This window comes from Aphelocoma coerulescens, chromosome 1 (genome assembly GCF_041296385.1).
Source record: "Aphelocoma coerulescens isolate FSJ_1873_10779 chromosome 1, UR_Acoe_1.0, whole genome shotgun sequence".
Lineage (NCBI taxonomy): Eukaryota > Metazoa > Chordata > Aves > Passeriformes > Corvidae > Aphelocoma > Aphelocoma coerulescens.
In genome coordinates this window covers 77,153,493-77,173,325 of record NC_091013.1, presented here as the reverse complement: position 1 = coordinate 77,173,325, position 19,833 = coordinate 77,153,493, and the positions used below count along the sequence as shown (strand labels likewise).

Below are 19,833 nucleotides of genomic sequence, written 5' to 3'. Positions count from 1 at the left end.
CTTTAATGACTCTGGAATTTCTGATAACAACTATTCTGCAATCTGGATAAGTATTTCTTGAATGCCAACCTACGAAATGCTTGTTGTGCTGCTCAGTAACTCAAGTTGTGAAGTCTATCAGAAGGAATGCAGAAGGAAAGATAAGGAGAGCATAGGATTCTTTCCTTAAATAAGTGCAAGCATGAAACTATATTAAAAAAAAAGTCTCATACATCATAAAATCCAAGAAGAAAGGGACCAGCAGAATAAAGCAGGAAAACCACCTTATTTTTCAATTTTTCTTTAGTTAAAAGACTTATATCCCTGATCTGTTCAGTGACTCCAAGCAAGAATACTACACACACGCGCGCTACTAAAATAATGCTGCCAAACAGAGTAGCAGCTTTCCTTTTCTTCTGTTTTCTTCCCAAATAAACATCTTATAACCAGGAAAAGGGCTACCACTAATACAGATTATTATGCTTCGAGAGGTAAGATGCAGCCTGGGAGGAATTGCTCAGTTTCAGGCAAATACGAGTAATCTAAAATGGGCATAATTGAGTTTTTGCATTTGTAACACCTGGGAGTGACTGCAAACAAACACAAATACTACTAAGAAAGCATCTGTTCATACCATTTAATGAGTTTTAGTATTGAAAAAGGAAAGCATTATGTTTTAACACGCAGAGTTCTAGAAGTTATATAATTACTAGAAATGTTTACTGGCCAACGCAGCAGCATACTTACACCTTTAAGCTATAAAGCACAACCTTACATCCAATCTATGTATTTCACTTCTAGAACACTATGAATGATATTGGTTGGTAAATCAGTAATAAATCTAATAAATGATAAAAAGGCTGTTTCCTTGGCAGACCATAACGTCAGTGAAAAGTTTGACAAAAGAAGAATGAAAACCCCAAGCCTGAATTGTGTTGATACAACTATGAATCTTCATTACCTGGAGCTGCTTCTTAACACGTTCATTTTTCTGTGTTTCTGTTACCCGTTCTTCCTCACTCCTGTGATTCATGACACCATCAGAAGACAGTTCTGCACTGGCTTCAGCATTGTTCTCATCATGTTCATCGTGTTCATTCTCTGTTGGAGGAATAACTGGTGGGGGTGGAGGTGGAGGAGGAGCAGACATCACAGATTTCAGTTCTTCTTTGGTCTTTTCCAAGTCCTCTTGGGCTGCAAAAGCCTAAATACAGTAAACAGTACTTAACATCTTTTAAAATTTATCAAGAGTCAAAAAAATAAAAATAAATATTTGAGATGTTCTCAGACACGTGAAACTATCCTTTATAACTGACATGACTAGCTTACACACTGAAAATTGTCAAATAGAGACACACAGTAAAAACCAGATATGGCTCAAAATAAGCTGTACCAGCTATTTCCAGCAGTAGACAAGAGAAAAGTGGAAGAATAGGGCAATCATACTGACTGTTTTCTAACTCTCCTAGCCTCCTGAAATTTAAGGCTCAGGGACCTCCTAGATCAAAGGTGACGCCTTCAAATTTCATACTTAAACAGGACTTATGACAATTTGTACAAACCCTTTTGGAACCCACACACAGAGTAATTATTACCATTCTATAGCTAATTATAGATTTTATGAAGAAATTTGCTTTAAATTTTTGTCCATTTGCATTTCATATGCCTTTGTTAACTGTTTTGGTTCATCTTTCCACCAAAACTCATGATTTCATACACATCCCTCCTTTGGTGTTTTCTTCTCTAACATAAAGCTCCCATCTATTTCATCATCATACAAAAAGAAGCCATTTCTAATCTTTGACCATATTGTCATGATGAGAACTTCCCCCCCTTCATGACTATGTAATACCAAGAAATGAGTTAAACAGAAGCATAGGCTGGCTTCAGTAGACTGCAGGACAAAAACCTTTAAGAAAGACTTTCTGAGCCTAAGGGGAAAGGGAGAGATTTGACCCCATGGACTTCCAGTAAGATTTCCGCACTCATTTCCCTTAGTTTCTTTGAAGTTCTGACTTCACACAGCATGGGCTCATTACTTTGTGCTGCCATTCTGAAGCTTCCTCTTCTTTCTTTTTCTTGGCCTCCTCTAGAAGTGCAATCTTGGCTGTGAATTCAGCAATTTCTGCTGCCTGAAACAAACAAAAAAACAAAGTAGAAGTTTTAATTTGGTATCATTCTGGCTTTGCAGTGGAAGAAAGCAGGGCCTTTGCTATGATCCAGCTTGAAAAGAGTTAGTTACCATCCGTCACTTCTCTGTGAAAAATAGAAATTTAAGCATACATGGCAGAGGGAATGAATCAGAGTACTCTCGCCTAATGGAAATAATATTTAAAAAATATTTATCTTCTGCACTTCCAAAGCTTGCTGAGAAACAGCAAGATGATGTTATCAACTAGCATTTCATGCTGTTTCAGTCTAATACAACTTTAATAGTCCCACCATTAAGGTTATGATTCTGGATCATAATCTCAGTACTATTAAGCTAAATCTTGCCATCAGATTTGTGTGCTAAGTTTATAGATGATCAAAAGCTAATTTATAGTTGAGAAATCATTTCTTCTACTATTTTCATGCCTTCCTTGATTATTATGCACAATTCTTGAATTAGAAGTAGTCTAGCAGAGTATGTGAGAAGATACCGCAAATACTGGAAACAGGAGGGGAACAGCAACAAAAAAAACCCCAACCCCAACAAACCAGTGTCACCAACTCCCCACCACCACCACGCAGCTTCAGAACAGACCTGCCTTAGAGAACAGGTTTCCCAGGGGACTGCAGAAGGAAGCTACTGTTGTTCTCAGCTGGATAAGCCTGGTACTATTAGAAAGAGAATGTAGTGAGTGTTGTCAGTCTGAAAGGTGGTGGTCTTCTTTTAATTTCCTACAGATCCCGAGTTTTGTCTTGCAAAGTAGTGGAAAGTCTAATGCAGTTTTCTAAAACAGTTCCCAAAACAATCTGTAACAGTATCTCACGTACTTTTGTGTTTCAGTGTACTTCTTCATTTGACATAAACAAGAGAAAATAAATTTTCAACTGTCTTTTTCAATTTTAATCCTATTTTGAAGAAAAGAAATGAAGTGTCTTACTAGCTGCTCCTGGTTCTTCATTTGATCAGCTGCCTGCTTGGCTAGAGCAGCTTTGGCTACTTCAGCTGCTCGACGCTCTTTTTCTAGGCGTTCTGCTTCCTCTTTTGCACGCTTCCGTTCTTGATCCAGTTCTAAAGCTCTTCGAGTCTGCTCCTCTAGCTCTGCCAAGAGGAAAGTTTACAGACAAGGCATCACTACCTAGCTCTTCCTCATATGTATCACAGATACCAGCATATGCTCAAAATTAAGTAACTTAGAACATTAACCAAGATTTCCAAGACCGCCTCAAGCTAAGAAAAGCTGTAGAGCATGTTACCCAGAGCTCTGTTCCATGTCTGATTTCCCCCCCACTTTAAGACATTCTTTGGATATACTTCATCTCACCTGACAGTTTTGACAGCCCAGTTTTTCAGAAAACTGTCACCTCACTGAAAAACTAAACAGCAAAATACATGTACACATACATGAACATGCTCCTACTATGAGGGTATTTTATGTACATTAAATTACTCTCTTACAGAAAGAAAAAAAAAAATTGTCTTCTTTATTAAAATGCCTGGCAGATTCTTTAATCACAGCCAAAAATTTAGGCACATGCCTCCAGCAAAATTACTTAAGACCAACTGGAAGGGTCAGAAAAATTCTTTGTACATGAGAGGAGGAAAATTTTAAATCAAGGGAGAGATAAAAGCTGTCTAGCTGCCTGCATAGCAAAATATTGGAATCTAAAGGGCAGAACAACCCTTAGTGAAATACGAAGTAGTAATAATCAATCAGTACTGCAAAGTAAGGTTTACACAGACAAAATAAACTCCTCCCCTGATGTGAAAAATTAAGTGACTATGAAAAAAGTCTCTCTAAAGCTCTTTGCCGGTTCTAATGATAAAATTTCCTCCATGTACTTGGCTAGGCACAGCTGTCATAGACTCCTTCACAAGAAAACCTAAAGAACTACTCATTTTTTCCAACAATCCATTTGCCTTCACCATAAGCTTTAATACTACAAAAGCACCTCCCCAGGTATGGGGACACATGCTTCATCTTTGCACTTCTAGTTTTAAGTAGTAATGTAACCATTACTCTTCATTTGGTTTCCCAGGCCTACTACTACTTCAGGTATAAAATTAAATGAACAGCATCACAAGTATGTGGAGTTCTACAAATACAGTACCTAAAGTTAAATAAAACACAAAATTATTTAAAAACACTACTGAAACAAACCTTTCCATGAAAATACAGAGCACAACTACAACAGACACCCTTTACATAAAGACTTTTCCATGTGTGAATGAATAGAAGGCTAAAAAGACCAGAAACACATGAACATTAGGTACTGCATCAGAAATTAGGCTATACTGCTCACAAAGTTGAGAAAATGTGTATTGTCAAACCTCCAGATTTACCCTGACACTGTGTTGTCCCGGGCCAAACAGCTCTTGCTAAACAGTTTCATGGCACAGTTAATGTGTTACCTGTCTGGATGTGTCCAACCTGTTCTGCATTGAAAGACTGAAAAATGCAGGGATAGAGCTGGAGAGCAGTGCCAGGCATATGTAATTTATTTGCATAGTGTTAATCAGTGATTCTCTCTATGATGCTTGAAGCCAAGAGTTTGGAAAAGAAAGGAGCAACAAAACTTTTATGAATGTGAACCAAACCTGAAGTAGAAAAAAAAAACCAACAAAAAAAAAGAACATGGAGGAGGGACTGGGAAGTCATGGAGGCAGGGACTCTACAGAGTGATTAAACACAAAGAATTGTTATTGGTGAAACTACATGTTTTGTCACTAATATGTGACAAGACTTTAATTTTCAATTTCTCAAATCTTACAAAGGAATAGGAAAGGAGGAAGGAACACAAAATTTCCAAATTAAAAGCTAAATTCAACAAAATCCTAGAGAAAGTACTTTGAGTCTTCCCCTCTAATTTCCCTGCTCCTTCCAACTCCAGGTGTTCAGCACTTTAAGCATCTCATAATTTTGAGTTGAACTGTGTATGCATTAATTTTCTTTTTACTAAATCAAAACTTTTGCTATATTAGAAATTGGTTTTATATTAAAAAGATATAAACACATGCATACCATCATTTAAGCACTGAAAGAGTATCTCTTATATCAAATAAAACACCACTAAATTCTTGCCGCTATTAGTAAAATAATATCCCCACACAGTAACAAAACACACCAACATACAGAGAACTGCAGAACTGAACTACCCAACTGAACTAAGCACTGTCACCAGATTTAAGAAATCGATGACCTCACCTTTCTGAGCTTTCATTGTTTGCTCCTCAATTTGTCTTAAGCGTTCCATTAATTCCTCCTTTTCACGCTCTATTCTTTCCTTTTCCTTTTCTGCTATCTCCCTTTTCTTCTTTTCATTTTCTAATTGTGCCCTGAAAAAAAATAGTAAAAAGCTTTTTTTACCCTCCAACATATTAAATGCTACTCTTTGGATGCTGGTAGCCAATTTTTCAGTTTACTCAGCTAGCAGGGAAGCACAGTTTTAAATGCTTCTAATTCAGTTTCTGCTTCAAAATACAGTAGAGAAAAACAATTTATTAACAGAACTGATAATCAAGCTTGGTTATGGTTCAGCCAGGTAAATCTGCCACTATATCTGCATTTTAGGCATGATGTTTCATCTGGGCTAGAAATGGCAACAGTATTTTTTAAATACACAAAAGGGAAACCAAGACATTCTTCAATGAACTTGCTTTAAGGGTTCACCCATAGAGTATAAAATTCCCTAAGAATCAAGCAACAGAGAGGTAAGATTTTCACAAAATACATGATGGGGAACAACAGTACAGCTACTATTACTGTGCTGAAAGCTCAAAAAGATACGTTTTTCTATTAAGACAGGTGAGCCATGCCAATTCACAAACCTGCTTAAACAGTGCAGAAAGAAAAGCAGCTCTCTTTTTTCTAGAGTTCTAAGATATATAGTATTCTACGACTTCTTAAAAAGGTAGCATTTTTTTCTTTTTCATGTAAGTTTGTTAATTACCTTTCCAATTGTTTCTGATGTTTCTCTTCTCTAGCTTGGGCCTTCATCTGTTGCACTTCAATTGTATCAGGTTTCCTCCGCCTCATGTACAATTCATGATTTCCCATACACAGTGCCAAAATTCGCTTGTTAATTCTCAGACGGGGTGCATAAAAAACAAAATCCTAGGAAAACAATAATTCCAGTATACCCATTAACCTAAAAAAAGATACACTTATGACAAGATTCAAAGCATTACTGCATTCTTGTGTTGGTTAAATGAAAACTTACAAGTATTTTCACATTTTGACCAAGTGAACACCATAATCTGTAAATCTAGTTACTGTCAGAAACTTGTAAGATAAATTCAAAATTGCACCTGGAATAGTCCAGAAATTAGCTGGTTTACACAAAATTATTTATTTAAAATTCTAAAAAAGTAAGACTGTTCTCTATTCTCACAACACTTGACCTAGACAGTCTCATGAAATGTGCTGTTGTAACAAAAAAAAAAAAAGAAAAAAAGAAAAACAGGAGGGAAAGGAGGGAAGAGGCAGAGAATTTAGCATCGTATGCTGTCTTGTCAACACATCACAAAGTATTAGTTGACTTAAAAACCCCCAACAATTTAGGAGTACCAAACAGAATGAAAAGAGAGAAAAGAAACATACCATATTTCAAAATGAACATTTTCTTTTGATTAGTGACTATTCTATCATTAAAAGTAATAAATGTCACCAATATTTACTCATGCCTTAATGCCACAGAAAGTCCCTGCAGGCTTATATCTCTTCATATAGCAAGTGATACTATTCTACACCCTACTTACAGGGGCCTTTTTGTCAATTGGCTTTATGACAAATTTTTTGTCATTAAAAGAGATGTTTCTTATTTCGCTCCAAGGAAAACCAATCTTGGGTGTCAGCCTTCAAAGAGAAAAAATTCTCGTTAGAAAGCAGCAAGGATGTGCACTATATATATACATATTTATATTTATGAATTCAATAAGGCTTATGTCTGTACCATTTTCACTACTACACATAGCTACATTTAGAATATTACATTTACAACATTATGTTTTAATGCAAACATTAACAACAGTTCAAGCACATCTTGGTAGATTTTTCTTTTTTACAAATATTCCATCAAATGAATTACATTTTAATAAATTACACGGCATTGTAACAAAAGGAATTTTGATTTGTGACTTATTCTACTACTATTACCTAGGTGCTAAACATCACGATCACGTACTCATTCTTTATATGGTATTGGTAACTGTATTTTCACTTGAAAGAGTAAGTATTTAAATTTGAGAAACTGACATTTCAAATACTGAAATTAAAGTAACTTTCAGCCATGTTGTACTTCTGTTTAGCTCAGATTTATGTTCTTACATTTTCAGAATTCAAGGTTAATTTGTTTCCCTTGCATCTTAAGCAAAATAAATTCAGAAAGTGTTATCATGTTATGCATCAACTGTGTAACAGTAAATATTTTTCTCTGTCAGCACAGAAAGTTTTTTCAATTCATATTACCTTAATCATAAATATCAGAAAATATTTAATATTTGATTGCTAACTATCAGGAGATAGGAAATACCAAAAATTGCCTCATAGCTCAATCTGAGCTGAACACTTTGAATATTTCCTTCTTTCAGGAGTTATATTGCCATCTAATGGCAATTAAGGCTTACAGAATTTTGTTACAGAGTATATACATCTAAAGTTGACTGCTCCCATCTGGAGTTTGACACATCATGTTTAACTCTGAATCACTGTGAACGGTCTGTTGACATCAGATACTACTAATGAGCGCTTGTAAAGAAAGAAAAGAGTAAATCTGTTGTTCTATTTACAAATTCTTCATATTTCCAACATTTCAGCTTTTCCAAGTAGAACAGATTATTTGATCCTTTATCAGGACACAAGACTGATCTATTTTCTTTGGTGTCTAACAAGTTTCACTTTTAAATATCCAAGTTTTTCATGCTCCAACATCTATAAGCCTTGTCACAGCTCTTACAAATGTTTCTCATTAAATATGTTGCTCAGCTTTAAAATGTCCTTTTCATCCTGACTGAAGGGAGTGTCTTGAGAGAAAGGTACAGGAAGAAACTATATAAAGACCGTCTAGCTGTAGTAATCCTTATGAAGCAATGTAAATTTAAACTTCCATAGAACTGCTCTTCCCTTCCCTTCTTTTGCATCCATAATCTTTAAAATTCAAACATTCTAGCAGTTCACATCTCTCTCTCTTTTTCTATCTCTTATATAGATTAGAAGGAGAATCTGTTTTGCTGCATCTTACTGAACGCTCTGTAAGGTGGGGGGTGTACAGTCTCAGACAGCATCTCCTAGGACAGAACTGCAAAATGAGTATTACCCACTTACTTATCATCGTGCTCATAAATATTCAGACCCAAAGCATCAACTCCTAGCCACAATTCAGTTCCTTTTTTATTCTTTATTTCAAAATAGTTGACTCCATACATTTCCAAGTCTTGTGCTATCTTAAGGTATTCCATCATAGAATCTTCCCTGATGAAGAAGAAAAATTGGTATAGTTTAGACAACAAATCCTAAGTACATTGTAAGAATAAGGGAACTACTGCAGAATAAACACTTGGAGAAAAATTTAGCTATGAATTAAATCTCTTTGAAATCAGAGTTTGACTCAAACTTTTAAAGAGCTCTACACCCTAATATCCAAGCAGAGTTCAATCATTGCATTTTGTCTTTCTGCCCCATGAGCTAAGGAAATACTAAATGTATTTTACAGGCAGGCAACTGTGGACAAAGGCAGTTGAGAGCCTTACCAGAAATCATGCAGGTAAACCAGTAACCTAACTGGAAACTCAGCTCTCATGGAAGTCTTTCATAACCACCTACCCTGGTCAGAATAAAAGAAAGCCACTTTCTAAACAAACACCTCCCAAAATACACCCTAATAATAATGAAAGAGGTCTTGAACATTTTTTACATGATTACCTTAACATTCCCCTGTGCTCTTCATGCCAGTTCTGTATTCTTTCTTCCCACTGTTCTTTTGTCAGTTTGTGCTGTTCTAACACACTGTGAATAGAAATTGTTGCTATTAAACGACTGACAACAAATTTAACCCCTTTTGTTGCACAGCACAACCTATGCTTTAATTGAATAAACTTAAAGATGACTTCCTGTGCACTGCTCATACTTTCAGCACAGAAATGGAATCTTTGTTTTTCAACAAATTCACTTCCAAAATAGTGTGAAACTCAATTCTTTTTTCCTGGTAGTCTATATTCTTTGTAACATAAAAGTCACACCATTGCATACTTCAACTTTCGGCTAAGTGATAAAATGTAATGTTTGCAACAGCTGACAATGCACACCTATACAATCTACTGGCAACAATGCTTGTAAATTAATCTCTAGGTATGCAAAGATACACTCAAGCTTTCATTCTGTTGTCATTTGAAAGAAGAAGTAAGACATTACAACAAGGTAGCAGACAACCTTGTTGGGGGCTCTTTGTGAGTGGTTTTTTGTTTATTTTTCCTTTTAAAATAAAATCAGTAGGGAAGCAGCTCCTGAAAGCTATCTGATGTTTAATCTACAAGAGGCTGCAATGATGGAATTATATTTTTGGCATACCAGAACGTTCAGTGTAGTACTGCAGTAAGAAATCAAATGCATATGATAACTTTATTATGCTTTTATTCCATGCACCCAAGCACTTCAGGCATTCCTGAAGAAACTGTTTTAAAGGACAATTAAAACATCATCTTAGCATTTGTCTACTGAAAAGGAACACCTTAAATATATGAATTTGTGTTGTACCCAAGCATGTCAGTGTTCACAGACTGTCATCATAACTGAGCAAAAATCAAGATTTCTGAACATACTCAGTAATGGCAGTTTTACTGGTTCTACATCTCCCTGACTTTCTAAGAAAGGGTATTTTTCTAGGAAGCCTATACAAAAAGTATAAACTTCACTGTCACAAGCTGGAAGCAAAGAGCCAAACTCAAGCTTTTCACCAGGATTTTTAAAAATTGGAAATGTTTCCAGAAGTATTTCTTTCAATACCTCCTCACAATCTTTGAAATGCCTGTTTGCTAGAAAATTCTCAAGCTTAGTTACACTAAAAAGTGAGCTTGCACTTTTAGTTTTCAAACCAAAGAGACAAAGCATATGACTTAAAGAAACCTCAAAATACAGCATGGCTCTCATTTCTTTGACAGTGTCCTAGCGTTACACATTTCGTTAGTACATGTTTGCCCACAACACAACACCATGTATTCATCTACACTAACAAAATTGTCTGACTTTGTACATTTGTGTTACAATGCTTCTCTTTGTGCCAAATACATCAGGAGCATCACTTCAGTTACATAAAGAAACAGAACAATAATCTTGATGCTTACTTTCCCTAACCAACTAGATCACTGACAGATATAAAAGAGCTTATTCTCAACAGCAATGGCAACAATTTAGTTTCTAAAGTTTCTGTTCAGGCTAGCACTCTCCTGCAATATATTTTATTTGCACACTTTTACTTTCAGGAAATTATTATCATTTAAGTGTACCAACACAAGGAAATTGAAGAAAATGAGAGAGTATCAAACAAATTTTAGTTACTTCTATACTGGAGTATTTTAATTTAGCAGAAGCCAGGCGCCAGGAACATTACATTATTTTGGAGCACTTTGGAAATGTGTTCAACTAAATCTGTGCAGGTGTTTGTAAACAGGACAGGAAATATGTCTCAAGAAACCTGTGGCTTCTTTGTTATTTTAAGTCTAAATTAGGATCTCTAAATTTTACTACCAAAAAGAGAAACTCTAAGAAAGTCACTATTAAATGCATGTTGTCGCTTAATGTTTTATTTATAAAAAATGTGCTATAGTTAAGTTTATATGCAGCAGTTGGTGCAAAACCCATCTCACTCACCGCTGGGGGAGAAGCCTGTCATTGGCTAGGTAGCCGAGCTTATGGATCTCCTTACTGTAATCTCCATACTTGGACTGGACAGCATAAGAAGCCAGAAGAACTGCAGTTTCTGGTGGGCAATATATTTCATCATTTAAGATCGACTCTTTGACTTGCAAGAAGAAAAGTCTTTGAGTTATTTCCTGAATTAATTCTTCAGATACATCCTCTGGAAAAAACTTAGCCCTGAACTTAAACTGCAAAGGATTTTCTTTCCGTACATCCTGCTGTGTTACCTGAGGGAAAGGAATAAGGAGAAAAACAAGAGCACTAAATGGCAAATCAAATGTGATTAAGTAGCACTTAACTCTTTAGCTCCTCTACACAGAAACCCAGAGCTTCCTGACAAGCCCACTGTGGAACTCACTGAAAGGTTCACATGGCACAAACAAGTACATCAATTTGAATAAACCAGACAATTTTGAAATACTACTTAAAGGCTGATAAGAGATTTTTTTTTTTGTAGGCTTGTGTGAATTTGTATTTATCACAACAAAGATCTAAAAACTAAGAAGTTGTAATAGACATGAAAAAGGTCAAAACTATATCCCCCAAAGATAATTTGCAGGAAGTAATAAATTAGGGTCTAACAATGGCTCTTTAGCAAGAACTACAGCACATTTCTTCAGTGTGAGTGTAAAGTTGGATTCTTTTAAAAGTCTTTCAATTATTGAACTAAATATATGTGGTTTTGTCCTGTGCAAAAACCTTAGTTCCTTTAATCATATTATTTTTCTAGAATGGATAAGCTTTAAAACTGTGATTTCTGCAAAGAGATCAGATGTGGTCTTAAGACTTACTCTACTTCAGATTTCAACAAAAACTCATTTTTATGTAGAATTCCATTTCATTTGTACTCAGCTTGCTACACCAATTATGACCAAAGCAAAAACATTCAAAATTAAACTAATTTTAACATAAAGAAGTAATTGTTAAAATGTACATTCATAGTAAAATAATTCTCATACATCCCAATTCAAGCACTTTATTACACATTTAATTTCATGTGCACTACTAGTCCCACTAAAACCTCTTTGCTACTCATGAAATGATGTATCTGGTTGCTCGACTTGTAGGAAGTCTCAAACTGTGAATATAATAAATAGAACCTTTTAAACACCTAAGACAGCAAAAGTACACATATATTTACCATTAGCCAGTTTTTAAAGTTTTGCTCAATTTTCGTTGTTGTCATGCATTATTTACAGACTCAGCATTTCATGTAAATCTCACCAGTGAAAAATTAGTTGTGCTCACCATAATAAAATCTTACTTGCACATCTATTCTTTATCAGATTTTATCTGCATTTACTGGAAATATGTAAATAGTAAATTAAAGTGAGAGCCAGTTAATGCGATGCATTTCAGAGTCAAATGTTACAAGTTTTTCTAAAGAAAAGATAAATAACTGCCTTAGTTGAAGTTCAAAAAAATGAGCACACCCTCAACTGCTTCTGGACTGTACCAGCAACTTAAATTGCTAAAGGTTTTCATAGAGCAATGTCTTCTGTATTTTTCACAACTGATGCAATAAATCCCATAGTCTCCAATGACTTGGACAAGCCATTACAGCTAACAAAGCATCTGTAGCACTACCATGTTTATTGTGTATGAAACAAGACACATATGAACTTCTAGGAGACAGATTTGGTGGTTAGCAGGCTTAACTCACTGGATTTACTACAGAGGAGAAGCAAATATTATGTAAGTGCAAACAGTGGGACTTGCTCCTAACCCCCTCCCAATTTGCCTCCTAATACTGAAGATAAAAAAGGTATTCTTGATTATGTTGAACTAAAAAACAAGTATCTCCATTCTGAACAGTGACATTAACAAACGATCTGACAGTCAGTACTAAAATAAGAAGTGACCATTCAAATTCATAAATACAATTTATAGTAAAATGACCCAGTTCCCAGTAGCTGTGAGATACAAAGTACTCAAAGCCGTTTGGAAAAAAAAGATAAATTATCCTACAACCTACCTATTAGATACCTAAAGTTTAGAAGCCTATTATTTTGCCTTGTTTAAAATCTATAGCTGTATGTATACAAATTCCTGATGCTCAAATACTCCCCATACACACACCCAAACTGTAAAATGTTTATTCTGTTATGTTTTGCTACATGAAAATGGGATAATTATATGAATTCAAGTTTTCCTAATGCATGCATGCGTGCATTCCACAGTACTGGAAACTGTCTCCTCAAATTAAATATTGATGCAGCTTTGCATATTCTTTTATAAGTAATCTAACTTAAGACTGTATTTTGTCATTTAAAGCAAATGAAAAGCTTTTTTTCAACTAAATTTGAAAACTACACCTCACTTAAAATATTAAGTCAGCAAACCTTATAAAGTATACTCAAACTGTACACTTGGCTAAATATGAGGGAATTGTTACCTTTTTATTTAGCTTCAGCCAAGTTGAGTAGCCTTTGCTGTCCACGTACTGCAGCCCAAAAAACCAGACTTCACGAAGACCCACAGTTTTCACCACCTAAAGATAAATGAGCCATAATCATCAGTAATCACCACAACACATTTTTTTTAACTGGTATTCTGTAGCTTAATAAAGCTACATAAACAATTTCAAACTGAAATGTAATCAAGCCTTACAAGAACAAAAAAAGATAAAATAGTACAAAATGTCAGGTTCAGGGAACCCCAGAGTACTAAATAAACTCAAATGCTCCAAGCTACCAACTGGAGCATGCAGCTGTGTACATCAGCACCTGAGGAACAGAAGGGAGTAACAGGACCCTGAGGTTATAAAGCACATCTGGGAAGTGATCTGCAGACCTATGGAGAAGTGAGTACACTTCAACAGAAGACAACTGGTGAAACAATAATAAAGAGTAGTATTTGTGGGCAAGTATGATGTAATGAGGATGAACTGCCTCCTTCAAATATTTCTGCCATCTTCTAAGAGTTAATGACAAAAGGGGTAAGGATGATCTACCTAATTAAACATACATGACTTTCCTGTAAGATTTCTGATCAGGTCTATCACCAAAAGCTACTAAAGAAGCAAAATTGTCCTTTAATACAGGCAAGGTCGTTTTATGGATACACTACTTAAAAAGACAGACAAAACTACCAAGCTGTTTTCATAATAGAATTGTAGGGTAACCACTACGGAAGTCCCCCAGGACTTTAAAAAAGGATGAAACTGATGTTGACAAAATCTGCTGTAAAAAACCTTCCATAAAGATCTGTGAATAACAGTAAAAAGATGAACCTCAACAAAGATCATATTTAATAAAAGCAAAACACTGTACATAAAAGACAACAATTTAAATTATGTGAGCGAAGTTATAGTTGTAAAGCAAAAAGGCAAGAAAGCTATTACATTACTATACACATGTAAGGGATTCACAAATCTCTAATTCTACATAAGGAACCATCACATCAACTTATAAAAAAGGATGCTGCAGCACTGGAAATGTTTGTGAAATGTTGAAAAGTGATCAGTGACTTGGAACATTTTCTGCATAGCTAAGGTAAGAACTAGGGCTACTGACAGAAATACGGAAAGATATGATACAGGTCTATAAAACTTGCATGGCATGTAGAAGGAAAATAGGGAATGATCATTCATAATTTCTCATAGTGTAAGAAGAGAATCAACAGAAATCATGACATAGCAGGCTCGAAGCAAGCAAACAAAAAGAAGCACTTTTACTGAGTATAATGGAACTGTGGAACTATTTTACAAGTCTTTTGCACAGCAAAAGCACATGTGAATTTAATAAGCAATTAATCAGAAAGGTCCAGCAAAGATTATTAAATGACTGCAAACTCCGGCTCCAAAGATCATGTATGGTAGTACTTACATATGTCCTCAGGTTGGACCATGGTGCCAAGCTGCTTTACTGAAGGCTGTTTTATGGAAGCATTCAGATGCATGTGAAGTAAATAGAATTTTACACATAGATCCTCCTCCATTTTAAAGTAGTACTATCGGGTTGCAAAATTAAGATTTTGAAAATTAGAAAATGTCATAAGATAACTATGCAAACTTACTTCTGCTGCCTCGCATATTTGCATAATCACTTAACAACCATTCGCACCTTTTTTTTCCTCTATCCATTCACCTTCGAGGTCCAAAGCACAAAATGGACAATGTTTGTGGATCCAACCTGATCGATGTTTTAGTGAACATGGTTATTTCCTCTAGAATTCCCACATCGTTTACTTTAGAACGTAAGAGACAGTAAGAACAGGTATATGTTACTAGTATGGTACCAAGTAACATTAAATTTGGTGTCCCAAATAAAAAAATTTCAGACCTGCTGTTTCTTTTGGCACAGACCTCCTATATAATGCTGATCAAACTACTTATGGCTTTATCAGATGAGGAGTGAGAATGCTCTTTACTTAGCAGCTGTCCAAGCTGAGCCCTTGTACCTTATCAGCTCTCTGAGCTGCAAAGAACCGCAGATGCTCAACAGCTCTGCCTGTAAGGCAAAAGGAGACAAGCGCTTATGCTCATGTCAACATTTTGGTCTCGACCCACTAACTATGGCCCGTGAGATGCACATGATTTAAATACAGATACAGCAATGCAGAGTTACACAAGTTTGCAAAATCAACACTCAAACCAGCAGAATCCATAAATAAGGAACAAGCATTGCCTACACTGCCTCGCATCTCAAAGGAAAGAGAAAAAAACCTTTCTGAAACTTTGTACCAAGATAATACATGCACCTTGTGCACTGCAGTAGGATAATATGAAAAGTAAATAGAGAATGAAAAACTTAAAAGTTTGATTCTGGCTAAAAGCTTCCATTAAGTAGCTTCAAGCAAGTGTTCATCACATCTGTAAAACAGATTTATCCACCATCACATCCTACAACTTGACTATAAATAGGCAATATTCTTCTTGGAGAAGAAAAGCAATCTGAACAATATATGTTTGGGCAAATCACAACATACACATAAAGACAACCTGACAAGGATTTCAAAACAGTCACCTTCCAAAAGACTGTAAAGAAGGCTTTGGAGGCACCTGGAAGGGACAGTGGGGTACAACACAAAATAAAGGAGACAAACCTCACATTCTTTAATGGCAACTACAGTGAACCAAAAGCTACTAATGCACAGTGCTAACACAACAGAACAACCACCCATGATTACAACCCATGTGTGGAAACATATCCCTCACAGGGTTCTTCCTCTCCTAGGAAAGCTATAGATGCTTAACTGGTTGACTACAGGAGGAGAGATCCCCTCTTGCCTCTTCTGACCACTGACAGGATAGACAGAGGGACCAATGACAGGTATGTTAGCACACCTTCTGAAATGCAAGTAATAACAAAAAAAAAGCTTGTGCAATAAATAAGTTTACTGAGTTTGACAACAGAAGAGAAAAGAGAAAAACAGAGATTTCAAATGCTGAATTCTTGCCTGCTAGCAGACAAAGATGAGAACACACATATGGAATGGGAAACAAATCAACAACTCTAGAAAACACCGATTAAAAGTTTAAAAGAACACTGGCTGATAAAAGGTTGAAAGGTTGTTCACCAAAAATGTAGAGCAGCACTAGATAACAGCTGAATTCATGGGGAGGTTATTTTCTGCAAGCAATAACCAACATGCTTGCCATGTCCACCACTTCTGCATAAACCTTGAAGGCCAATCCTTTCAATAACAGTACTATTCAACTCTCTTTCTATAGAGAAACAGGATAACTTTTTGTCTGAAAATTTCATGCTGGTTTCACAATACAGTTCAGCTCTTGATGTTACACTGCGGAACTCACACATGAATTTAAGATCAGGCTGGAAAAGTTTCTCATACACAACTATTCGGGTTGATTTTTCTTGACCTAAATTTTTTTCAATTTAAAACTCCAGAGGTTAAGAGCTGGTGAGATGTCAAAACACCACACAGAGAACTGCGGAACAAAGAAGAGAGCATGACAACAAATTCAGAACTGTATCTTTGTTCCCTGTCTGCAAATGCCCCAACTTGGATGAACCTGATTACCTGGGCACAAGACATTACACAGCAGAATGTCACCGCACCCAACAGTGCATGGCAGAAGATAGCAAAGGCTGGCAAAAGACAAGTAACAGCTTGAGCCTTCTATGCCACAGAATACCATAGTTTTATTTGATGGTGATGTTGGTTAGACAAAAAGCAGGACAGCCCCTTATTAGAAGTCTTTTTAAGAGTCATGAAGTTTATTCCTCTGTAGAGGCTGAAGATATACTGCTACTGATGTTAGCAAAAAGGGCAGACAGTAAGTGTTAAGAGTCAGTCATTTCAAAAGAAAAATTGCAAGGGCAATTTCATTTATCTAAGAAAAGAAGTTCAGTGTTAAAACAATAAACATTCTCTTCTTTTCAATTTATATAATAAGACATTTAATTGACTCTAAAAGGTCAACTAAAAGTTTAAAGAACTCTTTCAATGTGTTACTTTCTCTTAGTACTTTTCATTACATACTTCAAGCATCTATAGTGGAATGGACGCATCTATAGTGGAATGGACAGAAACAACTACTAGACATAACTGTTGATCTACTTAAACTATTTTGAAGAGTAATTTCAGATACTTCCACATTTCCTAAATAAACACATACATCTTGAATTTAGATAATAAAACACATTTATTGGTATATTGTTGGAAAATGACACAACACATTGACAAGATTCTATTCTTAACGTTTTCCTGTAACACTCCACAACACAGATCAAAAACTTGTTTCAAGATTCTGATGACTAACACCACCTGAGTGCAAGAACAACCCTTTTTAAGAAATTGCTCACTTTGTCCATTTGACTGATGTACAGCAGGCACACCATCAAGTGAGAGTGTGTAGCTCTGACAGGTCTGCAATCCATAAGCACATTAAGGTCATCATTTTCAACTATTCTTTGGCTTTTTTCCTTTCATTTTTTTTAATGTAAATTCCAAACTGGTTCACAGAACAACATTATTTAGTTCTAACATTTGGGAAGTGAAAAACCATCTTACAGCATCCATTGCTGGAAAACAATTGTGTTAGCTTTCATTAATGAACTTACTGTTACATACATATTTCTAATATACGCAATTCTAACAACTATATTGCAGTAGCAACTATAATATTATTAGACATAAAAAACACAGTATCAAAGCAGTTCTATACACGATTTCTCTGAAGCCTCACTGGTAACATATTTACAGAGTTGTCTATGAATTCAATACATTCCATGAGAAGTGATGAGGAAATTCACACTAACTCAGAGCATAGATTAGATAACGTAAGGAAAAACAATCTGTACATGAGAACACTACCACTTTTTCAGACTATGCCTTAATAACCACAATACTCTTATATCTTTGTACTCATATATACACAGAGACATATAAGTTACCTGATCAAAGAGCTGCTTGCCTGTTGTATTGGGCTGGATGGCAAATTCCAACTCTGCATCCATTGTGGTTACTCTGACATTGATCTACAGAACATAAGGAAATATTTAAATCATACTGTAACAGTGTAATGCTTCTACATCCTGTGACCAGCCTGTAAGAAACAATAAGTACATTCAGCAACTTTAACGGTCTTGTTTACACACAGAACATAGCAGTAGGAAAACCAGAAAATTTGAATCTGAAAAAATTCTCATCTTCTATTTAGTATAAAAGCATAATCAGGATAGTATTTACCAGTAGGCTGGAAGGTTAAACTAGAGAACAAAGTTCAAAATTAATTTACTGGGATAGCTGACATCACTACTGAACAGCTGAAGAACATTGGGATACTCAGCTACTGGGCACTATCTTTCAGAGGCCTTCCCAAATGCATGCAAAAGAAAAAGTTCTTGGTCACACATATATCATTTTAAGGTATTTATGCCTAGCAGTATAAAAAGACAAGCAGCCTTCTGCTTGCCATTTCTAAAATCAGTTTGGTGGTCCAAGTATTTAGGACTAGAGCTTGTACATCTCAGGACAGACTAGTAGCAGGCTTTCATCAATGGAAAGAAAAACTATAGAAGTCAGCTCTCCTAGTACCAACCCCCTTCAAATCCCTTACTACAAGACTAAAGAATCACCACCATTCAATGAACTTCCTTCTCCTGAAAGGGAAGACCATTTTCCAGATGACTCTTGACAATCACTGGATTTACTTCTTATAAAACAAGAAGTCAAATATTGCTGGAGATATCTGGTAGCCTTACTTGGAAGTACAACAGTCTTTTCCAACTTCTCTTTAGCTGGTACACACAGAAGTGAGAATTTCCATGAAACAGAACAAAGTATTAAATGCACAGCACTGTCTTCTCAGTGTTAGAATGGTCCTACAGTCCTACTGCCAGGGTATCACATTTTATTTATATCTTTAGTCCATAGGAATATAAAGTGTTAAAAGTCAAATATACTTTTCTATAAATGCAAAAAAACCAAACTCACACAGATCTATTCCAATTTCTCTCTACTATAAAAAAGGGAACAGGAATTAGGACTTGTATTACAGATTCTTACATTACTTGATCTATGCATGTGCAAACCATTTCCATTGTCTATTTCCCTAATTTTGCCACCAGGTGGAATACTCTGAGAAGCCAGTGTCTGGAAAAGTCAAGACAAAACACAGAAGGGAGACCTAAGGTGGGGAAAAGAAAATTGCAGAGCAGTCTGTCCTCATGCAACAGGTGAAGCTTGATCCCTGCTCCCTGTAGTGTTAAGGTAAACAACTTTGGGCACGAAGGGCATATACAAGACAAAAGCAGCAGTAGCCCGAGGACCTCTAGGTTATAGACTTGCAAACAAGAATGACAGAAGGGGCTTAGCCAACTTTACT

General features: G+C 35.8%; 1 protein-coding gene across 1 annotated transcript in view; it reads right to left on the bottom strand.

Moving 5' to 3' along the window:
* The window catches only part of RDX (radixin), a 45,827-nt gene that overhangs the window by 10,116 nt on the left and 15,878 nt on the right, over positions 1–19,833 (bottom strand). The window contains exons 3-13 of the mRNA XM_069014233.1: positions 18,401–18,484; positions 13,435–13,530; positions 10,992–11,266; positions 9,048–9,131; positions 8,451–8,597; positions 6,887–6,983; positions 6,079–6,242; positions 5,334–5,464; positions 3,069–3,229; positions 2,019–2,111; positions 941–1,183 (exon numbers count right to left, since the gene is read on the bottom strand). Coding sequence (XP_068870334.1) covers positions 941–1,183; positions 2,019–2,111; positions 3,069–3,229; positions 5,334–5,464; positions 6,079–6,242; positions 6,887–6,983; positions 8,451–8,597; positions 9,048–9,131; positions 10,992–11,266; positions 13,435–13,530; positions 18,401–18,484 — 1,575 coding nt within the window. The remainder of the gene's footprint in view (positions 1–940; positions 1,184–2,018; positions 2,112–3,068; positions 3,230–5,333; positions 5,465–6,078; positions 6,243–6,886; positions 6,984–8,450; positions 8,598–9,047; positions 9,132–10,991; positions 11,267–13,434; positions 13,531–18,400; positions 18,485–19,833) is intronic.